The sequence below is a fragment of the Eleutherodactylus coqui genome, chromosome 5, assembly GCF_035609145.1.
Source record: "Eleutherodactylus coqui strain aEleCoq1 chromosome 5, aEleCoq1.hap1, whole genome shotgun sequence".
Lineage (NCBI taxonomy): Eukaryota > Metazoa > Chordata > Amphibia > Anura > Eleutherodactylidae > Eleutherodactylus > Eleutherodactylus coqui.
The window spans coordinates 31,185,810-31,202,126 of NC_089841.1; the positions used below are offsets into that span (position 1 = coordinate 31,185,810).

At 47.8% G+C, this 16,317-nt stretch overlaps 1 protein-coding gene across 1 annotated transcript in view; it reads right to left on the reverse strand.

Moving 5' to 3' along the window:
• Positions 1–16,317, reverse strand: part of LOC136629093 (zinc finger protein 850-like) — a 585,720-nt gene that overhangs the window by 556,494 nt on the left and 12,909 nt on the right. The window contains exons 3-15 of the mRNA XM_066605214.1: positions 16,042–16,221; positions 15,836–15,959; positions 15,689–15,753; positions 6,750–6,852; positions 6,448–6,539; positions 6,291–6,366; positions 6,099–6,196; positions 5,938–6,013; positions 5,745–5,842; positions 5,585–5,660; positions 5,392–5,489; positions 5,231–5,306; positions 5,038–5,135 (exon numbers count right to left, since the gene is read on the reverse strand). Coding sequence (XP_066461311.1) covers positions 5,038–5,135; positions 5,231–5,306; positions 5,392–5,489; positions 5,585–5,660; positions 5,745–5,842; positions 5,938–6,013; positions 6,099–6,196; positions 6,291–6,366; positions 6,448–6,539; positions 6,750–6,852; positions 15,689–15,753; positions 15,836–15,959; positions 16,042–16,221 — 1,260 coding nt within the window. The remainder of the gene's footprint in view (positions 1–5,037; positions 5,136–5,230; positions 5,307–5,391; positions 5,490–5,584; positions 5,661–5,744; positions 5,843–5,937; positions 6,014–6,098; positions 6,197–6,290; positions 6,367–6,447; positions 6,540–6,749; positions 6,853–15,688; positions 15,754–15,835; positions 15,960–16,041; positions 16,222–16,317) is intronic.

The window sequence follows — 16,317 nt, forward strand, 5'->3', positions numbered from 1 at the left end:
GTGCCCCAACCTGCCACTGAGATCCAACCCCCCTCTCAGGGCACAGGCACTACCGTCTCCTGGCCTGCACCCACACCCTCACCTTCACTGTCCTCGGCCCCATCCACCAATGTCTGTCAGCGCACCGTCCAGCCGTCGCTAGCGCAAGTGTTGGAGCGCAAGCGCAAGTACGCCGTCACGCACCCGCACGCTCAAGCGTTAAACGTGCACATAGCCAAATTTATCAGCCTGGAGATGCTGCCGTATAGGGTTGTGGAAACGGAGTCTTTCAAAAGTATGATGGCGGCGGCCCCGCGTTACTCAGTTCCCAATCGCCACTACTTTTCCCGATGTGCTGTCCCAGCCCTGCACGACCACGTCTCCCGCAACATTGTACGCGCCCTCACCAACGCGGTTACTGGCAAGATCCACTTAACAACGGACACGTGGACAAGCACAGGCGGGCAGGGCCACTATATCTCCCCGACGGCACATTGGGTGAATTTAGTGGAGGCTGGGACAGAGTCAGAGCCTGGGACCGCTCACCTCCTACCCACCCCCAGAATTGCGGGCCCCAGCTCGGTGCTGGTATCTGCGGCGGTGTATGCTTCTTCCACTAAACCACCCTCCTCCTCCTCGTCCTCCTCCTACGCAACCTCTGTCTCGCAATCAAGATGTGTCAGCAGCAGCACGTCGCCAGCAGTAGGTGTCGCGCGGCACGGCAGCACAGCGGTGGGCAAGCGTCAGCAGGCCGTGCTGAAACTACTCAGCTTAGGAGATAAGAGGCACACGGCCCACGAACTGCTGCAGGGTCTGACAGAGCAGACCAACCGCTGGCTTGCGCCGCTGAGCCTCCAACCGGGCATGGTCGTGTGTGACAACGGGCGTAAGATGGTGGCGGCTCTGCAGCTCGGCAGCCTCACGCACGTGCCATGCCTGGCCCACGTCTTTAATTTGGTGGTTCAGCGCTTTCTGAAAAGCTAGTCCTAGTGAGGACAGCCATGTGTTGCGTACAGGTACCCTGGCACACATGGCTGACTTCATGTTAGGATGCCTTTCTCGTGACCCTCGCGTTACACGCATTCTGGCCACTACGGATTACTGGGTGTACACACTGCTCGACCAACGCTATAAGGAGAACCTGCCCACTCTCATACCCAAAGAGGAAAGGGGTTCGAGAGTGATGCTATACCACAGGACCCTGGCGGACAAACTGATGGTAAAATTCCCATCCGACAGCGCTAGTGGCCGAAGGCGCAGTTCCGAGGGCCAGGTAGCAGGGGAGGCGCAGAGATCAGGCAGCATGTACAGCACAGGCAGGGGAACACTCTCTAAGGCCTTTGACAGCTTTCTGGCTCCCCAGCAAGACTGTGTCACCGCTCCCCAGTCAAGGCTGAGTCGGCGGGAGCACTGTAAAAGGATGGTGAGGGAGTACGTAGCCGATCGCACGACCGTCCTCCGTGACGTCTCTGCCCCCTACAACTACTGGGTGTCGAAGCTGGACACGTGGCCTGAACTCGCGCTGTATGCCCTGGAGGTGCTTGCTTGCCCTGCGGCTAGCGTCTTGTCAGAGAGGGTGTTTAGTGCGGCTGGGGGAATCATCACAGATAAGCGTACCCGCCTGTCAACCGACAGTGCCGACAGGCTTACACTCATCAAGATGAACAAAGCCTGGATTTCCCCAGACTTCTCTTCTCCACCAGCGGACAGCAGCGATACCTAAACAATACGTAGGCAGCACCCGCGGATGGAAGCATTGTTCTCTATCACCATCAAAAACGTGGACCTTTTAGCTTCATCAATCTGTGTCTAATATTCCTCCTCCTCCTCCTGCTCCTCCTCCTGAAACCTGACGTAATCACGCCGAACGGGCAATTTTTCTTAGGCCCACAAGGCTCAGTCATATAATTTTGGTAAACAATTTTTATACGTTTCAATGCTCATTAAAGCATTGAAACGTGGCCGAAGCCCACCTGCATTTAATCGGACGTTACCTCAGCTGTGATGGGCACTGCAATGGGATACATTTATGTACAGCCGGTGGGTTCCAGGGAGCCACCCATGCTGTGGGTGCACACGGAATTCCCATTGCGGAGTTGTACCTGCCTGTGACTATTTATAAAAAAATGCGGTCTGACTGGGGCATGCAGACACCTTGACAGAATGAATAGTGTGTGGCACATAGGTTCCCCATTGCTATGCCCACGTGTGCAGCTCCTGATGGAGGTGGCACAGGATTGGATTTCTCATTGCTTCTGTACAGCATTGTGGACTATCGCCCAGCCTCTTTTAAAGAGGGTCGCTGCCTAGCCGTGCCAACCCTCTGCAGTGTGTGCCTGCGGTTCCTCCTCATGGCAGACGCAGTTATAAATAGACATGAGTGTGGCGTGGCATGAGGGCAGCTGAAGGCTGCGCAGGGACAGTTTGGTGTGCGCTGTGGACACTGGGTCGTGCAGGGGGGGGGGGGGGGGTTGGGCAGCATGTAACCCAGGAGAAGTGGCAGCGGAGTGTCATGCAGGCAGTGATTGTGCTTTGTTGGAGGTAGTGTGGTGCTTAGCTAAGGTATGCATTGCTAATGAGGGCTTTTCAGAAGTAAAAGTTGTTAGGAGGGGGGGGGGGCACTCTTGCTGGTATTGTGGCCTAATAGTGGGACCTGGGAACTTGAGATGCAGCCCAACATGTAGCCCCTCGCCTGCCCTATCCTTTGCTGTGTCGTTCCCATCACTTTCTTGAATTGCCCAGATTTTCACAAATGAAAACCTTAGCGAGCATCGGCGAAATACAAAAATGCTCGGGTCGCCCATTGACTTCAATGGGGTTCGTTACTCGAAACGAACCCTCGAGCATCGCGATAATTTCATCCCGAGTAACGAGCACCCAAGCATTTTGGTGCTCGCTCATCTCTAATTATGATCCCAGATTTACATCCAGATGTCTTGTTATCGGACAAGTACGGTAATAGAGTTATGTTTTTATATGGACACTGTTCCTAATATTAATTAAGACTCTCAGGTCTAACGGTTATGATTATCTGAATGGACAAGGAAAATACATGTTACCATTACAGACCAAACCGGAAACCACTGGGTGAGGCTTCTTCCACACGGTGCATAAATGGCGACGTTATTTTTACGTTTTCATGCCCGCTCCGTATAAGCATCTAAAAGGGCATTTTTCCGCGATCCGGCCAGCGTTTTCTCGTCCATTCACACGACCGTGAGCGTCGTTTTCAGTGAAAAAATATGCTGCACCCCGAAAATCCCTCGCTCTGCCGAAATCCTCGGGATGCCTTCCAGTGCCTGTATAGAGGCACCTGGAAGCTTTTTGCAGTGTTGGACGCTGCAAAAATGCCCCCCCTCCCTTCACTTTCCCTGCTCCCGTAGGAGTCTATAGGACCAGCCAGCGTATATGGGCCAAAAGATAGTTCCAGAACTATCTTTTGGCTGAGTGTATATACACCGCCCGTGTATATGTTCTATATTTCACACTGCCGGCATATTTACATGCCGTGTATTTGCCTGTGTGATTGAGTGCATTAAAAATCAATGCCTCTCATGGGCGCGTATATATTACCGGGTGTAAAAACGCGCCATTTATGCGTTCGTGTAAAAGAAGCCCAACACTGAGATGGGGAAGGACTTGGGGACTTTAGTTGACTGAAACTTAACTGGAGCAACTAGTGTCAGGCAGCTGCTGCCGAGGCAAATAGAATCATTGGGGGTCATCAAAGAGATCTAGGGGCGCATGACAAGAGCATTGTTCTTCCTCTCAGAGGGTTGCTTTCCTCTGGATGAATATTGGGGTTAGTAGGCTGACCTGGATGGACGGGTGTCTTTTTTCAGCCTAACATACTATTTTACTCTGTAATTCTCTGACAACTAGTTGTAATTTGCAGCCAGATGTATTTGGTGTTGTTAGACTCTCTATTTTCGTGTAAGCGCTCATTAAAGTCCTTGTGCTTTTGGGTCTGTAGAGATGGACATGTTGGAGTTCAGCTTTTAGTATGTATCTTACTGTATAAACGGGAACCCCAGTGCTGCTGCCACCAGATCTTGCTGCAGGTCTTTTGCAGCCACAAGGGCTTTTGACCAACTGTCTCCTCCAGTATCTAGTGGCGACTCTTTCTGCCATGTCTAGATAGTGTAGCCAGTGTTCCTGTAACTTTGAGCTTGCATCCAGCTATATCTCTAGGAACATTTGGTGCCTCTGATCTTTTGCACTCTTTTTTTTTTTTTTGCTTTTACAAGGCAATGTTTGTGTTTTACCTTTTTAGACCAGTCTCTTCACTTATCTGTATTTCTAACATGTAATCAAACATCACAGTCAGCAAAGCTCTTGCCAGTCCAGGTATCTGATGTGTTTTCTCTCAAGCACACCTGATGCAACTAATAAGCAACAACTGTTTTCTAAATGTGTGCTGTTGTGAGGGATTCTATTCAGGGGGTGAATAATTCGGAGATGGCAGCTAGGCTGGCCTCACACAGGCCTTTTTACTGCGATTAGTGCAGCATTTTCAGCACAAAGTAAAAGCGGGGCACAGCACGGTGATTGAAACTGCAGCGCTTTGCCCAACACTTGTGTGGCATCTTGTGGAGAAGTCAGAGGACCACTTGGTATTTTCGTTGTGTTGAGCCATTTACATTACTCTGGTTTAATTGCAAAAAAAAAACAAACCAAAAAAGTTTGTAAAGTTGGCTAATAAACCTAATCTGCTATGGGGATAGAATAATTTTGATTGCAACTCTATGAATATAGCAGCTGACTAAATGCCTCCTTCTGTACATGACAATATTCTGTTAGCTTTAGCACCAGCTGATTGGAATCGTGCAGTTAGTCTGTGATTTACACTGCAGAACTTTACATTTGGTCCACCATAAATCTCAATAACCAATTGGTTTTCTAAACAGGTGGAAGTTCAGTAATATGATTCATGAAACCAGACACCATCTATAACCCCTACCTACAAAAGCCATCAATATGAAAACCAGCATAGACAAGTTTATAGATTGCAATGCAGCTTTCTATAAGAGGATATGAAGAAATCTCAGCTTCATCTACCTGATTGCTCTCTGGGACACTTGGCTTTTCTTCTGGACTGTTCTGGGAATATAGACGGCTGGGACAATCCTCTGGTGGGTTTCTTTCCATGAGTTCATCTGTAGAGAACACACAGTGACAGAATAGATTATCTGCATGTGATGAGCAGATGATGGGCTCTAGGTGGCCTTCAGTGAACCCCCTTCCTCCTTACACTGCTGATCAGCCCTTATATCCATCTCTTCCGCTTCATTTTTAACCTCAACCTTAATATCAATCAGATTTTCACACTAAACAAGAGGGAAAAAAAAGTAAAATAGTCCTTGGTTCCATCACTTTATAGTCAGATTCTGGTGAGACATCAGCGTCATCTACCTGCTGGTTCTCTGGGACACTTGGCTTTTCTTCTGGACTGTTCTGGGAATATAGACTGCTGGGACATTCCTCTGGTGGGTTTCTTTCCATGAGTCCATCTGTAGAGAACACACAGTGACAGAATAGATTATCTGCATGTGATGAGCAGATGATGGGCTCTAGGTGGCCTTCAGTGAACCCCCTTCCTCCTTACACTGCTGATCAGCCCTTATATCCATCTCTTCTGCTTCATTTTTAACCTCAACCTTAATATCAATCAGATTTTCACACTAAACAAGAGAAAAAAAATGTAAAATAATCCTTGGTTCCATCACTTTATAGTCAGATTCTGGTGAGACATCAGCGTCATCTACCTGCTGGTTCTCTGGGACACTTGGCTTTTCTTCTGGACTGTTCTGGGAATATAGACTGCTGGGACATTCCTCTGGTGGGTTTCTTTCCATGAGTTCATCTGTAGAGAACACACAGTGACAGAATAGATTATCTGCATGTGATGAGCAGATGATGGGCTCTAGGTGGCCTTCAGTGAACCCCCTTCCTCCTTACACTGCTGATCAGCCCTTATATCCATCTCTTCTGCTTCATTTTTAACCTCAACCTTAATATCAATCAGATTTTCACACTAAACAAGAGAAAAAAAAATGTAAAATAATCCTTGGTTCCATCACTTTATAGTCAGATTCTGGTGAGACATCAGCGTCATCTACCTGCTGGTTCTCTGGGACACTTGGCTTTTCTTCTGGACTGTTCTGGGAATATAGACTGCTGGGACATTCCTCTGGTGGGTTTCTTTCCATGAGTCCATCTGTAGAGAACACACAGTGACAGAATAGATTATCAGCATGTGATGAGCAGATGATGGGCTCTAGGTGACCTTCAGTGACGTCTCCCCTCCTTACACTGCTGATCAGCCCTTATATCCATCTCTTCTGCTTCATCTTTAACTTCAACCTTAATATCAATCAGATTTTCACACTAAACGAGAAAAAAAAGTTAAATAATCCTTGGTTCCATCACTTTATAGTCAGATTCTGGTGAGACATCAGCGTCATCTACCTGCTGGTTCTCTGGGACATTTTCCTCTCGGCAGTCCTGAGCATATGGATGGCTGGGACATCTCTCTGGTGGGTTTTCCCTACTGGATCCATCTATAGGAAATAACCAAAGCCTGAATACATTATGTGTGTGATGATAGGTGAATCTAGTTAACGGTCATATCTGCTTTCCTCTATAATCAAGAGAGGTCTCCTCTTCTTTGTAGTGTCCTCGAACAAATCCCAGTGTCCCTCTAAATACTCGCACTCTTCCATCGAGAAATAGTCAGCTCCCCTCTGCTGTATTTAGTGGTTACTACTCACCTGGGCGGTTACCTGTAGGAATCTCCTCTTTACACCGCTGATCGCCCCTCACATTTGTCTCTGTAGTATTAATTTTGGTCAGATCTTCATCCTGATACAAAAGCTGTGAGACAAATATTGTAAAAGTCAGCAGACGGTTGGAGAAGTCGTGTGGAAGGTTTTACATGACCAGAAAAGATCATTAATCATCATGACGACCAAAAATGACCTGACAGCAGTAGTTATCAGTCATGTCAAAGGGGATGCAGTTTTTAGGCTATAATTGCTCCTTAAAGAGTTTCTTTCACCAAATTCATGCAGTTTGGCTTGGAACTAAGCTCTGAGTCACAGAGGGGGCCGTGCTGGGGTTTCCCTCCCACATCATACAGACTGACAGCTGTCTCCTGTTTTTCTGTATAGGAATATAGCCATCACTCTGCATGCTGGGAGCGGCCGGCATGGCTCACCTCCACAATTGGAGCTTATCTGCAAGTCAAACTTCATGAACCTGGTCCAGGTATCAGTTCTCAGATTCTGAGTATCAGGATGCCAGGAGTTTGGGAGCGCGGCTCTGCAGCCTGAGATTGGCTGCAATGGTCACCTGACCTTCTGTGATGTCAGCTATGACAAAAGACGCCAGGACCACAGCGGAACTGCAGCGTTGGATCCCAGTCACAATGGAAGGGTAAGTACTGCTCAGTTTATTATTCTATCACATGCAGCCCTATTAAAGGGATGCTGTCCTGTAACTGGATAGCCCCTTTAATTGTTCAACTAATGTAAACATTCCCTTCACTTTCTAATTCTTCCTAGTTAGCTGTAAGTGATGAGAAGATCTAGATAAGGAATTCTATATTTCCTCACATTTTAACCATAAAATTTAGAGCTTACTCAACCTCACCATACTTATGTGAATTTATTTTATCACTACAACACCGCTCTCAAACATGTCCTAGATGAAGCGGCGCCTCCCCATGACCCGAATCACCCGATGTAGAACGCGGCAACCCTGGCTCACGTCTCAAACACGCTTCATCCTGCGGTGCTCTAGAAGTGCTGAACGGCTGTGGAGGAAGTCGCAAACGTCCGCAGACTTTCTCCACTACAAATTCATGCTCAGAACCTACAACCTCGCCCTCCACCACGCCAAACAAGTATACTTCACCTCTCTCGTCTCCTCTCTATCTCACAACCCTAAACAGTTCTTTGATAATTTTCACTCCTTTCTCAGCCCTAAACCGCAGCCCCCTGTGAAGGATCTCAGTGCTGTAGAGCTGGCTGCTTACTTCAAAAAGAAAATTGATGACATCCGTCAGGAAATAACTTCCCAATCGCAGACTAGCCCTGACCCTAGTCTTGCCAGCACTGCTCTAGCTCCTGCTCACTGTCTGTACTCAGACCAACGACAGAGGAAGAAGTGTCCAAATTGCTTTCCCTTTGCTCGCCCCACCACCTAAGCTGCCGACCCTTTCCCCTCACACCTCCTCCGATCCCTTTCCCCAGTGGTCATCTCCCATCTCACCACTATATTCAATCATTCTCTGACCTCTGGCATCTTTCCCTCCTCTTTCAAACACACCATCATATCCCCACTGCTAAAGAAGCCGACTCTTGATGCGACTGATGCTGCCAACTACCGACCCATCTCTAACCTCCCCTTCATCTCCAAACTACTAGAATGCCTAGTTTACTCCCTCCTTGTAAGCAATCTATCAGAGAACGCTCTCCACTCGGCAGAAACTGCCCTTACAAGGGTATCCAACGACCTACTGACAGCCAAATCGAGGGGCGATTACTCCCTACTGATCCTCCTCGACCTTTTTGCAGTATTTGACACTGTTGACCACAAACTCCTCCTCAGTATGCTTCGCTCCATCGGCCTAAAGGACACTGCTCTCTCCTGGTTCTCCTCCTACCTGACCGCTCATTCAGCGTCTCCTTTGCTGGCTCTACCTCTCCTCCTCTTCCCCTTGCTGTTGGGTCCCCCAGGGCTCGGTCCTCAGCCCCCTTTTCTTTGTCTACACAGCTCCTATTGGACAAGCCATCAGCAGATTTGGCCTCCAATACCACCTGTATGCTGACGACACCCAGCTCTACACTTCTTCCCGTGACACTAACACTATGTCCTCTCTCTACCTAAAACTAAACCTCTCTAAAACTGACATACTGGTATTTCCACCCTCCCCTAACCGACCTCATCCTGACATCTCCATCTCAGTGTGTGGCACCACCATAACTCCCAGACAGCATGCCCACTGCCTTGGGGTCATATTCAACTCCGATCTCTCATTTACCCCCTCCATCCAATCTCTGGCCCGAATATGTCAGCTGCACCTCAAGAACATCGCAAGAATCCGCTCTTTTCTCACCGTGGACACACTAAAACATTGCCCTCATCCACTCTTGGCTCAATTATTGCAACTCGTTGCTGATCGGCCTCCCCTGCACCAGACTCTACCCCCTCCAATATATCCTGAATGCAGCAGCCAGGCTCATCTTCCTGTCCAGCCGCTACTCGGACGCCTCTGCCCTGCACTGGTCACTGCACTGGCTGCCCGTTAAATACAGAATTCAATTTAAATTCACTACCTTCATCCACAAAGCCTTCCACAGCGCAGCTCCACCCTTTATTGCCTCCCTCATCTCAATCCATCAACCAGCCCGGACTCTCCGCTCTGCTAAGCAAAGTAGATTGCGCACACCTCTAATTCGAACTTCTCATTCCCACCTCCAAGACTTCTCTAGAGCAGCACCAGTCCTCTGGAACGCACTACCAAGAGCTACCCGGGCAATCCAGGACTTGAGAAACTTCAGTCGTGCTCTAAAAATGCACCTTTTCAAGGAGGCATACCGCATTCCCTAACCAAACTCCTCTGTATGCTGCCTGATAACATGCTCCCTGACCTACTGACTGCAATCCCTGCTAGCCATCATAAACTGTGCCCGCAGTCATACCGCTTCTGCTGTCACACGGCTAAATGTCTGACCATTGTCTATGCGTATAGCATCCCTCACACTCCACCTCGCCATACCGCGCACATCTCCAGCCCCTTTACATTCTGTATCACCCCACTATTTGTAGTATGTAAGCTCGTTGGAGCAGGACCCTCACCTCTATTGTCTCCATCAACTGATTACTATGTAACCGTGGTTCTGTAATTTTTGTCCTTTTGTCTTTCTGTATTCCCCCTGTCTATGTAAGCGCTGCAGAATATGTTTCCACCATACAAATAAAGATTATTATTATTATTATTTTGGTTTGCTCCAGAGTTAGCTGGACATAAGGTCCAGTAGGAATGTTCTTGTCCCAGTGGGTAATGTGGTAATTATTCTGACATTATTTGAGGCCCCCACAGAGATTCCTCTAGCTTTATCTCCATCTGCCCAAAGCGATATTCAATGTGTCCTCAGGAGCGGAGGAAAGAAAAAACAGCCGGCGAGTGCCAAATTAGATGTGACCAAGAAAGTATAGAAGAAAATAATTACAGCGTGTGATCTGGACTCTATGCTCCTTTTGATCCATCTCAGAATTGTGTTTGCCCTTTTTGGCTGCTGCATCACATTGTTGACTCATGTTCAGTCTGTGATCTATTAGTATACCCAAGTCTTTTACACATATGCTGCTTAGCCCAATTTCTCCCATTCTGTATGTGCTTTTTTCATTGTTCTTGCCCAGATGTAGGACTTTGCATTTCTCCTTGTTTCATCCTGTTAGTTGTTGCCCACTGTTCAAGCTTTTCATTAATGAGCTTATTTTAATATTACTAATCATGTTATTGCCTGAAAGTCGAGTTTGCTGCATGAACTATTAAGTTCGATATTCTCAACATCCTTGATTACTAATATTTAGAGATGAGCGAGCGTACTCGGATAAGCACTACTCGCTCGAGTAATTTGCTTTATCCGAGTATCGCTGTGCTTGGGGCTAAAGATTCGGGTGCCACTGCGGCTGACAGGTGAGTCGCAGCGGGGAGCAGGGGAGAGCGGGCGGGAGAGAGGGAGAGAAAGATCTCCCCTCCGTTCCTCCCCGCTCTCCCCTGCAGCTCCCCGCTCCGTGCCGGCACCCGAATCTTTAGCCCCGAGCACAGCGATACTCGGATAAAGCCAATTACTCGAGCGAGTATCGCTTATCCGAGTACGCTCGCTCATCTCTACTAATATTCCTTTATCCTGATATACCCGAGGGGAAACTCCGGTCATTAAACATCAATGGTGATATGCCTATGAATACACCACTGTTGACTCCTGGAAATAGCCATTTTATTGTGAATCGGATGTCTATCATCATTTTCACACATCTGATTCACTTGTCATTCATGTGTTATTTCCATGCCTCATATATGGCACTCTCCATAATTATGGACTCTGTTTTCCTCTTTGCAGTGTTAGTATTCATATGTCTATGGCAATGGATTCTCACTGTCACGCTGCGGACAGGGGTCACATGACTCAGTGGAATGCTGTTACTTTTCTCTTCAAAACAGTTTTTCCTGTCTGCCGCATCGTCACGTAACAATAGCATGTTGCTATGGCTCTACACTAAATGACCATCAGCTCCCGGAGCCACGCCACTTCCTCATGTAAGAGCACGCTGACATTATCGTGTCATAGTGATGTGACATGTGATTATCATGTAATCATGTTTTACGGGAGACGGTAGCCCATTGACGGAGTGCGCATACCTCCAGCGCTCATCGGGTGCTTTCCCTTGTAAAGGTATTTGATCCCGAGTAGTAGAGACATCTCATATTTACTTGCGGGTTATGGGCGCCTGCACACGAGCGGAAATTCCGCGGCGGGATTTCCCGCAGAATTTCCGCCCCTGGAAGCTGCCATAGGATTGCGTTAACAAACGCAACCCTATGTAGACGGCCGCGATTTGGCCGTGTGAAATCTCGTGCAGCAAACAAATCGTGGCATGCTCGTGGCGAGCCCCGCAGAGAAACGCCACTCACCGGCCACTGGCCCCGCTCTGCGCATGCGCCGGCTGCCGGCACATGAAAGAGCTGGGGCCGCGGGAGAGGCGAGTGCCCGTGCTGCTCTCTGCAGGCACTCGGGTCGGGTCCCGCTGCGAGAATTCTCGCAGCCGGATCCGACCCGTTCGTCTGCAGCCGGCCTATGTTGGCTTCTCCTTGGACTTAATGTGATCATTCAGATGGTATTTATCTTTCTTTGGAGGCGTTCCTGTGCGATCCACCCATTGATGCACTCTTGGTTACAATTGTATAAGGGGATACCTACCCCCTGAATGGGAGGACCAGATGAAGACTTTAAAACTCGAGCACTTTAGTTGGCTCCGTCATTGCTCTCCAGCCTACCATCAAGGCTGGAGATTCTACAGCGTTCTTTTGTTATTTTGCTCTTGGGATTATGGGGCTTCTACCTAGGTAAAAATTTAAGTGAGATTTGTCCCAGATAGCTAGCTAGGTCTCAAGCCTTATCCGGCCAAATTTCCAGTAGTTTGATTAAGGACCAAGTAGCAGTGAGACTAGCTTCGCAACATTGTTTGCATACATAGGAGTTTCCAGTTATTCTACTGAATAACTCTAGGTCTCCCTTCTTCCAATCTGTCTTACTCTAAGTTTCATGGTACCTAGCACTCTTGGCATATTTTATAGAGGACGTTTGAATAAATGAAATATATATATATATATATATATATATATATATATATATATATATATATATATATATATATATATATATAGAGTTCCTGATGAGTCACTATTCTTTTGCCTATTTAGGACTCTTTCCAACCAATTAATGTAAGAGTTTCCTATGATGATCTTCCATTCATACTATATAGGGATGACACAGAGTTATGCATTCTATGGAAATCACCTGTCATAAGGGGTGTGTCTAACAATCAATAGTCATTTTTTTGTGTGGCAAATAGACACATGGTGAAAAAGCTGTTCTCTCAAAATATTTTTTAAGATTTCTTCAGAGGTGGATTTAATAATTCCCCACCACCTATAGGATATATATGTATAACAATTAATAAAAGTTTTAGGGGTCCCTTCAGTGACATTGATATATTCGTTGTGGATCTACTCTGCCCCATTTTTTTCCGAATTGCCTTTAAAGGAGATGTCCCGAGGCAGCAAGTGGGGTTATACACTTCTGTATGGCCATATTAATGCACTTTGTAATGTACATTGTGCATTAATTATGAGCCATACAGAAGTTATAAAAAGTTTTTTACTTACCTGCTCCGTTGCTGGCGTCCTGGTCTCCATGGTGCCGACTAATTTTTGGCCTCCGATGGCCAAATTAGCCGCGCTTGCGCAGTCCGGGTCTTCTGCTGTTCTCTATGGGGCTCCGTGTAGCTCCGCCCCGTCACGTGCCGATTCCAGCCAATCAGGAGGCTGGAATCGGCAGTGGACCGCACAGAAGAGCTGCGGTCCACGAAGATAGAGGATCCCGGCGGCCATCTTCAGCGGTAAGTATTGAAGTCACCGGACCGCCGGGATTCAGGTAAGCGCTGTGCGGGTGGTTTTTTTAACCCCTGCATCGGGGTTGTCTCGCGCCGAACGGGGGGGGGGGTTTAAAAAAAAAAAAACCCGTTTCGGCGCGGGACATCTCCTTTAAGAATCATAACCTTCATATGTTGTGTCTGTGACTACAACAAGGCTTCACCATATGGAATTCTGTCTTTCTTTCTTTAATTGTGTGGCAATGAGCTCTCATTCACGCTTTTAGTTTTTGTCCAGTTTCCCCAACATCAAGGCTTATTGTACGAAGTTCCCAGTTGAGGCAGAATGTGGGAAAGCCGGTACAGATATTTGGCGCTGGCAAGAGTCAAGGTTTCTTGTCACCATATAGCGCGGCACGGGGTCCCGCGGTCGGCGCGCGTCGCTCTGGCGGCCTGGAGCCCTGTGTCGAGGTCATCCCAGCTGCTTGGGGTGGCCAGTGGGCGGCGTCGTGGGCGTGCCCGCCCGTAGGGTGCCGCCCGCACTCCACCGTTCTTCTTATACAGCAGTGGGTGGAGTTGCCTCCTCCCACTCTCCGCCCCTGGGCGGAGCCGTGTGGTTAAAAGACTGGCAGTGAGTTGAGCTCACTGCCAGTTATTGGTTCTGCTTTCATCTAGTCAGTTTGTCTGCAGTTTTCCTCAGCCAGTCCCTAGTTGTCTGTCAGCTCCTTCTATCCTTGCTCAGTCTGTTTCTGTTGGTCCTGTTAGCCTCTAGTTTGGTCTGTCCCAGTCAGCACTAGTTGCTATTCTTTGTCCTGTCAATTTGCTTGTGAGCGCCATCTCCAGCCCTGCTTGTACTTGTAAGTTCTGTTGGTTTGTTCCACTTACCTCTTTTGTCGGCACTCTGTCCCCCGTTAGTGAGTTTCCATCTAGGTAGTCGTCAGGTCCCTAGCCAGAGCAGGGACTGCCGCCCAGTTGTCCGCCTGGGGTTAGCCAGGACCGAGGCAAGTAGGCAGGGACAGTGGGGTGCGGGAAGATCAGGGCACCCCACCTGGCGCTCGGGGGGACAGAGTGCCGTAACATTTCTGGTAAGTTCAGCCTGGAGAAAAGTAATCTTCACCTGGGGTAGCCTCTCCTACTGGCCGTAGGTGAAGGAGTCTCCTTGTTTTGAGGGAACAAGCATGAACTCGATGACCTGGATCTCCACAATACATGCAATAGATTTGTTATACGCCTAAATGTGCATTCCTCCTCAGAAAGCCTTGAAAGAGATGTGTTCACGAGATCTCCCTGGATCTCTCCTGAAACTGCAGGGCAATTCTCTTGACCAGGGAAATCAAGGCTTTCAGAGAAGTCGGAACCTAGAGACCAGCTAATTCATCCTTGATGCGACCTGCTAGGCCCTCCCAAAATGCTGCTGGGAGTTCCTAGGGTTCTCCGGTATCAAGTCCAAAAGTTTTGCAAAGCCCCCGGACAGGCATCTGATGACCCTTCTTAACTCTCACACATATTTTTGAGTCGGCTCTTGATCTAGTCTGGTCTAGTATCTTGTGTGTCAGCTGTCTGCTTCTTTTGTGTAGTCTGATGTATTCATGAGGACTATAGCACCACCTTTAGCCGCAGGCCTAATGGTGATCTTTTAGTGCTTAGATGGCCCTTCTTTCCTTCATATTGGTATTAGAAGCTTCCTTTTTCTGCCTGTCCGGTATAGTAGATTGCACCTTATATCTATATTTGTGACCAAAGTGGGTTTGTGGCTAAGAGGGGGTGTTCAATCAGGCTTCTTCTTGACCCCTAGTTACTCCTTTATTTGAGTGCTTGAAAGTCCGGTCTCCTCATCATCATGGAAGAATTCTTTCAGTCTTAGTCTCCTGAAATATTCCTCCATGTAACTGCAGAGTTCTGTTTTGCTGAGCGTTTTAGTGGGACAAAAAGAAAGTCCCCTTGAGAGAACACTGAGCTCCACATTACTTGGGTTGTAAGATGACAGATTGATAACACAGCTGGTTATACCATTGTCGCCAATTCTATAAACACCGAAAAATGTTACTGAACCACACCATGCATCTGGGTAACGTAATTTTGGCTGGCTGTCCATAGAAGGTCCAGTAGGAAACCTCTTGCCTGAGTAGGTTATGTTCTAACTACTCTGATGGCCACATGGCTGCAGGTCTAGAAGTTGGGCAAAGATATTAGATGACAGCTCAATAACCTCTCAGGAACCTCATACACATGTATATCTGGCATGGCTAGACACGCTGCACGTTGTCTCAGTGCAGGAGATCAACATCTACCAGACACATCCACTGCTTGTCTCAGGGGGAATAAAGGAGCAGATAGATATAAATCTAACCTGTTGGCTCCTTATTCCCACCAGCAGTCTCCACCGCCAGAAAACTGGAAGAAGATCCAGACAACTTGTAATGTCTCTGGTCAGTGGTAATCCTGCCATCTTCACCGGCCTCATCACACAAGTCTAAGATATCTAATAAGACTGAAGACAAGAGCTTCACAGCCTTCTACAGATCAGAGGGACATCTCGATCTACCTGGTGGTCCTGTGGAAGAAGAGGATGGGGACATCTCTCTGGTGGGCTTCTCTTACTGGATGGAACTGGAGAAAACACAGACAGATATTGAAGTCATTCTTTACATACAGATCATAAAGTCCCTGTGTATTTAGTCCTGTCTATTACCTGGTGATGGGAGTGGCTGGTGGGTCTTCATCATGGCATCCTTGTACAGATCCTTGTGTCCTTCTAAATACTCCCACTCCTCCATGGAGAAATAGACAGCGACATCCTGACACCTTACAGGAACCTGACAACACAATATACAGTCATCACCCAGAAGCCTCCAGTGCTGTTACTGTATAATGTCCCAGCATTCCCTGCAGCGTCACCTCTCCAGTCAGCAGCTCAATCATCTTGTTGGCGAGTTCTAGAATCTTCTGTACATTGATGTCCTCATGTATCCGGGGGTGAGGTGGGGGCCCTGGGATTGGGCTCAGAGGTCCTCCCCATCCATCATACAATGGGGCCCGACAGCCATCACTAGAGGTCTTCTTCACTACTATACAATCCTGTATATAAGGACACATTAGTAAATATCACTGCAGACATTTCCAGAGTCCATCACCTCTCCAGTGACATCATCTGGTATTACCATAAGAATTATG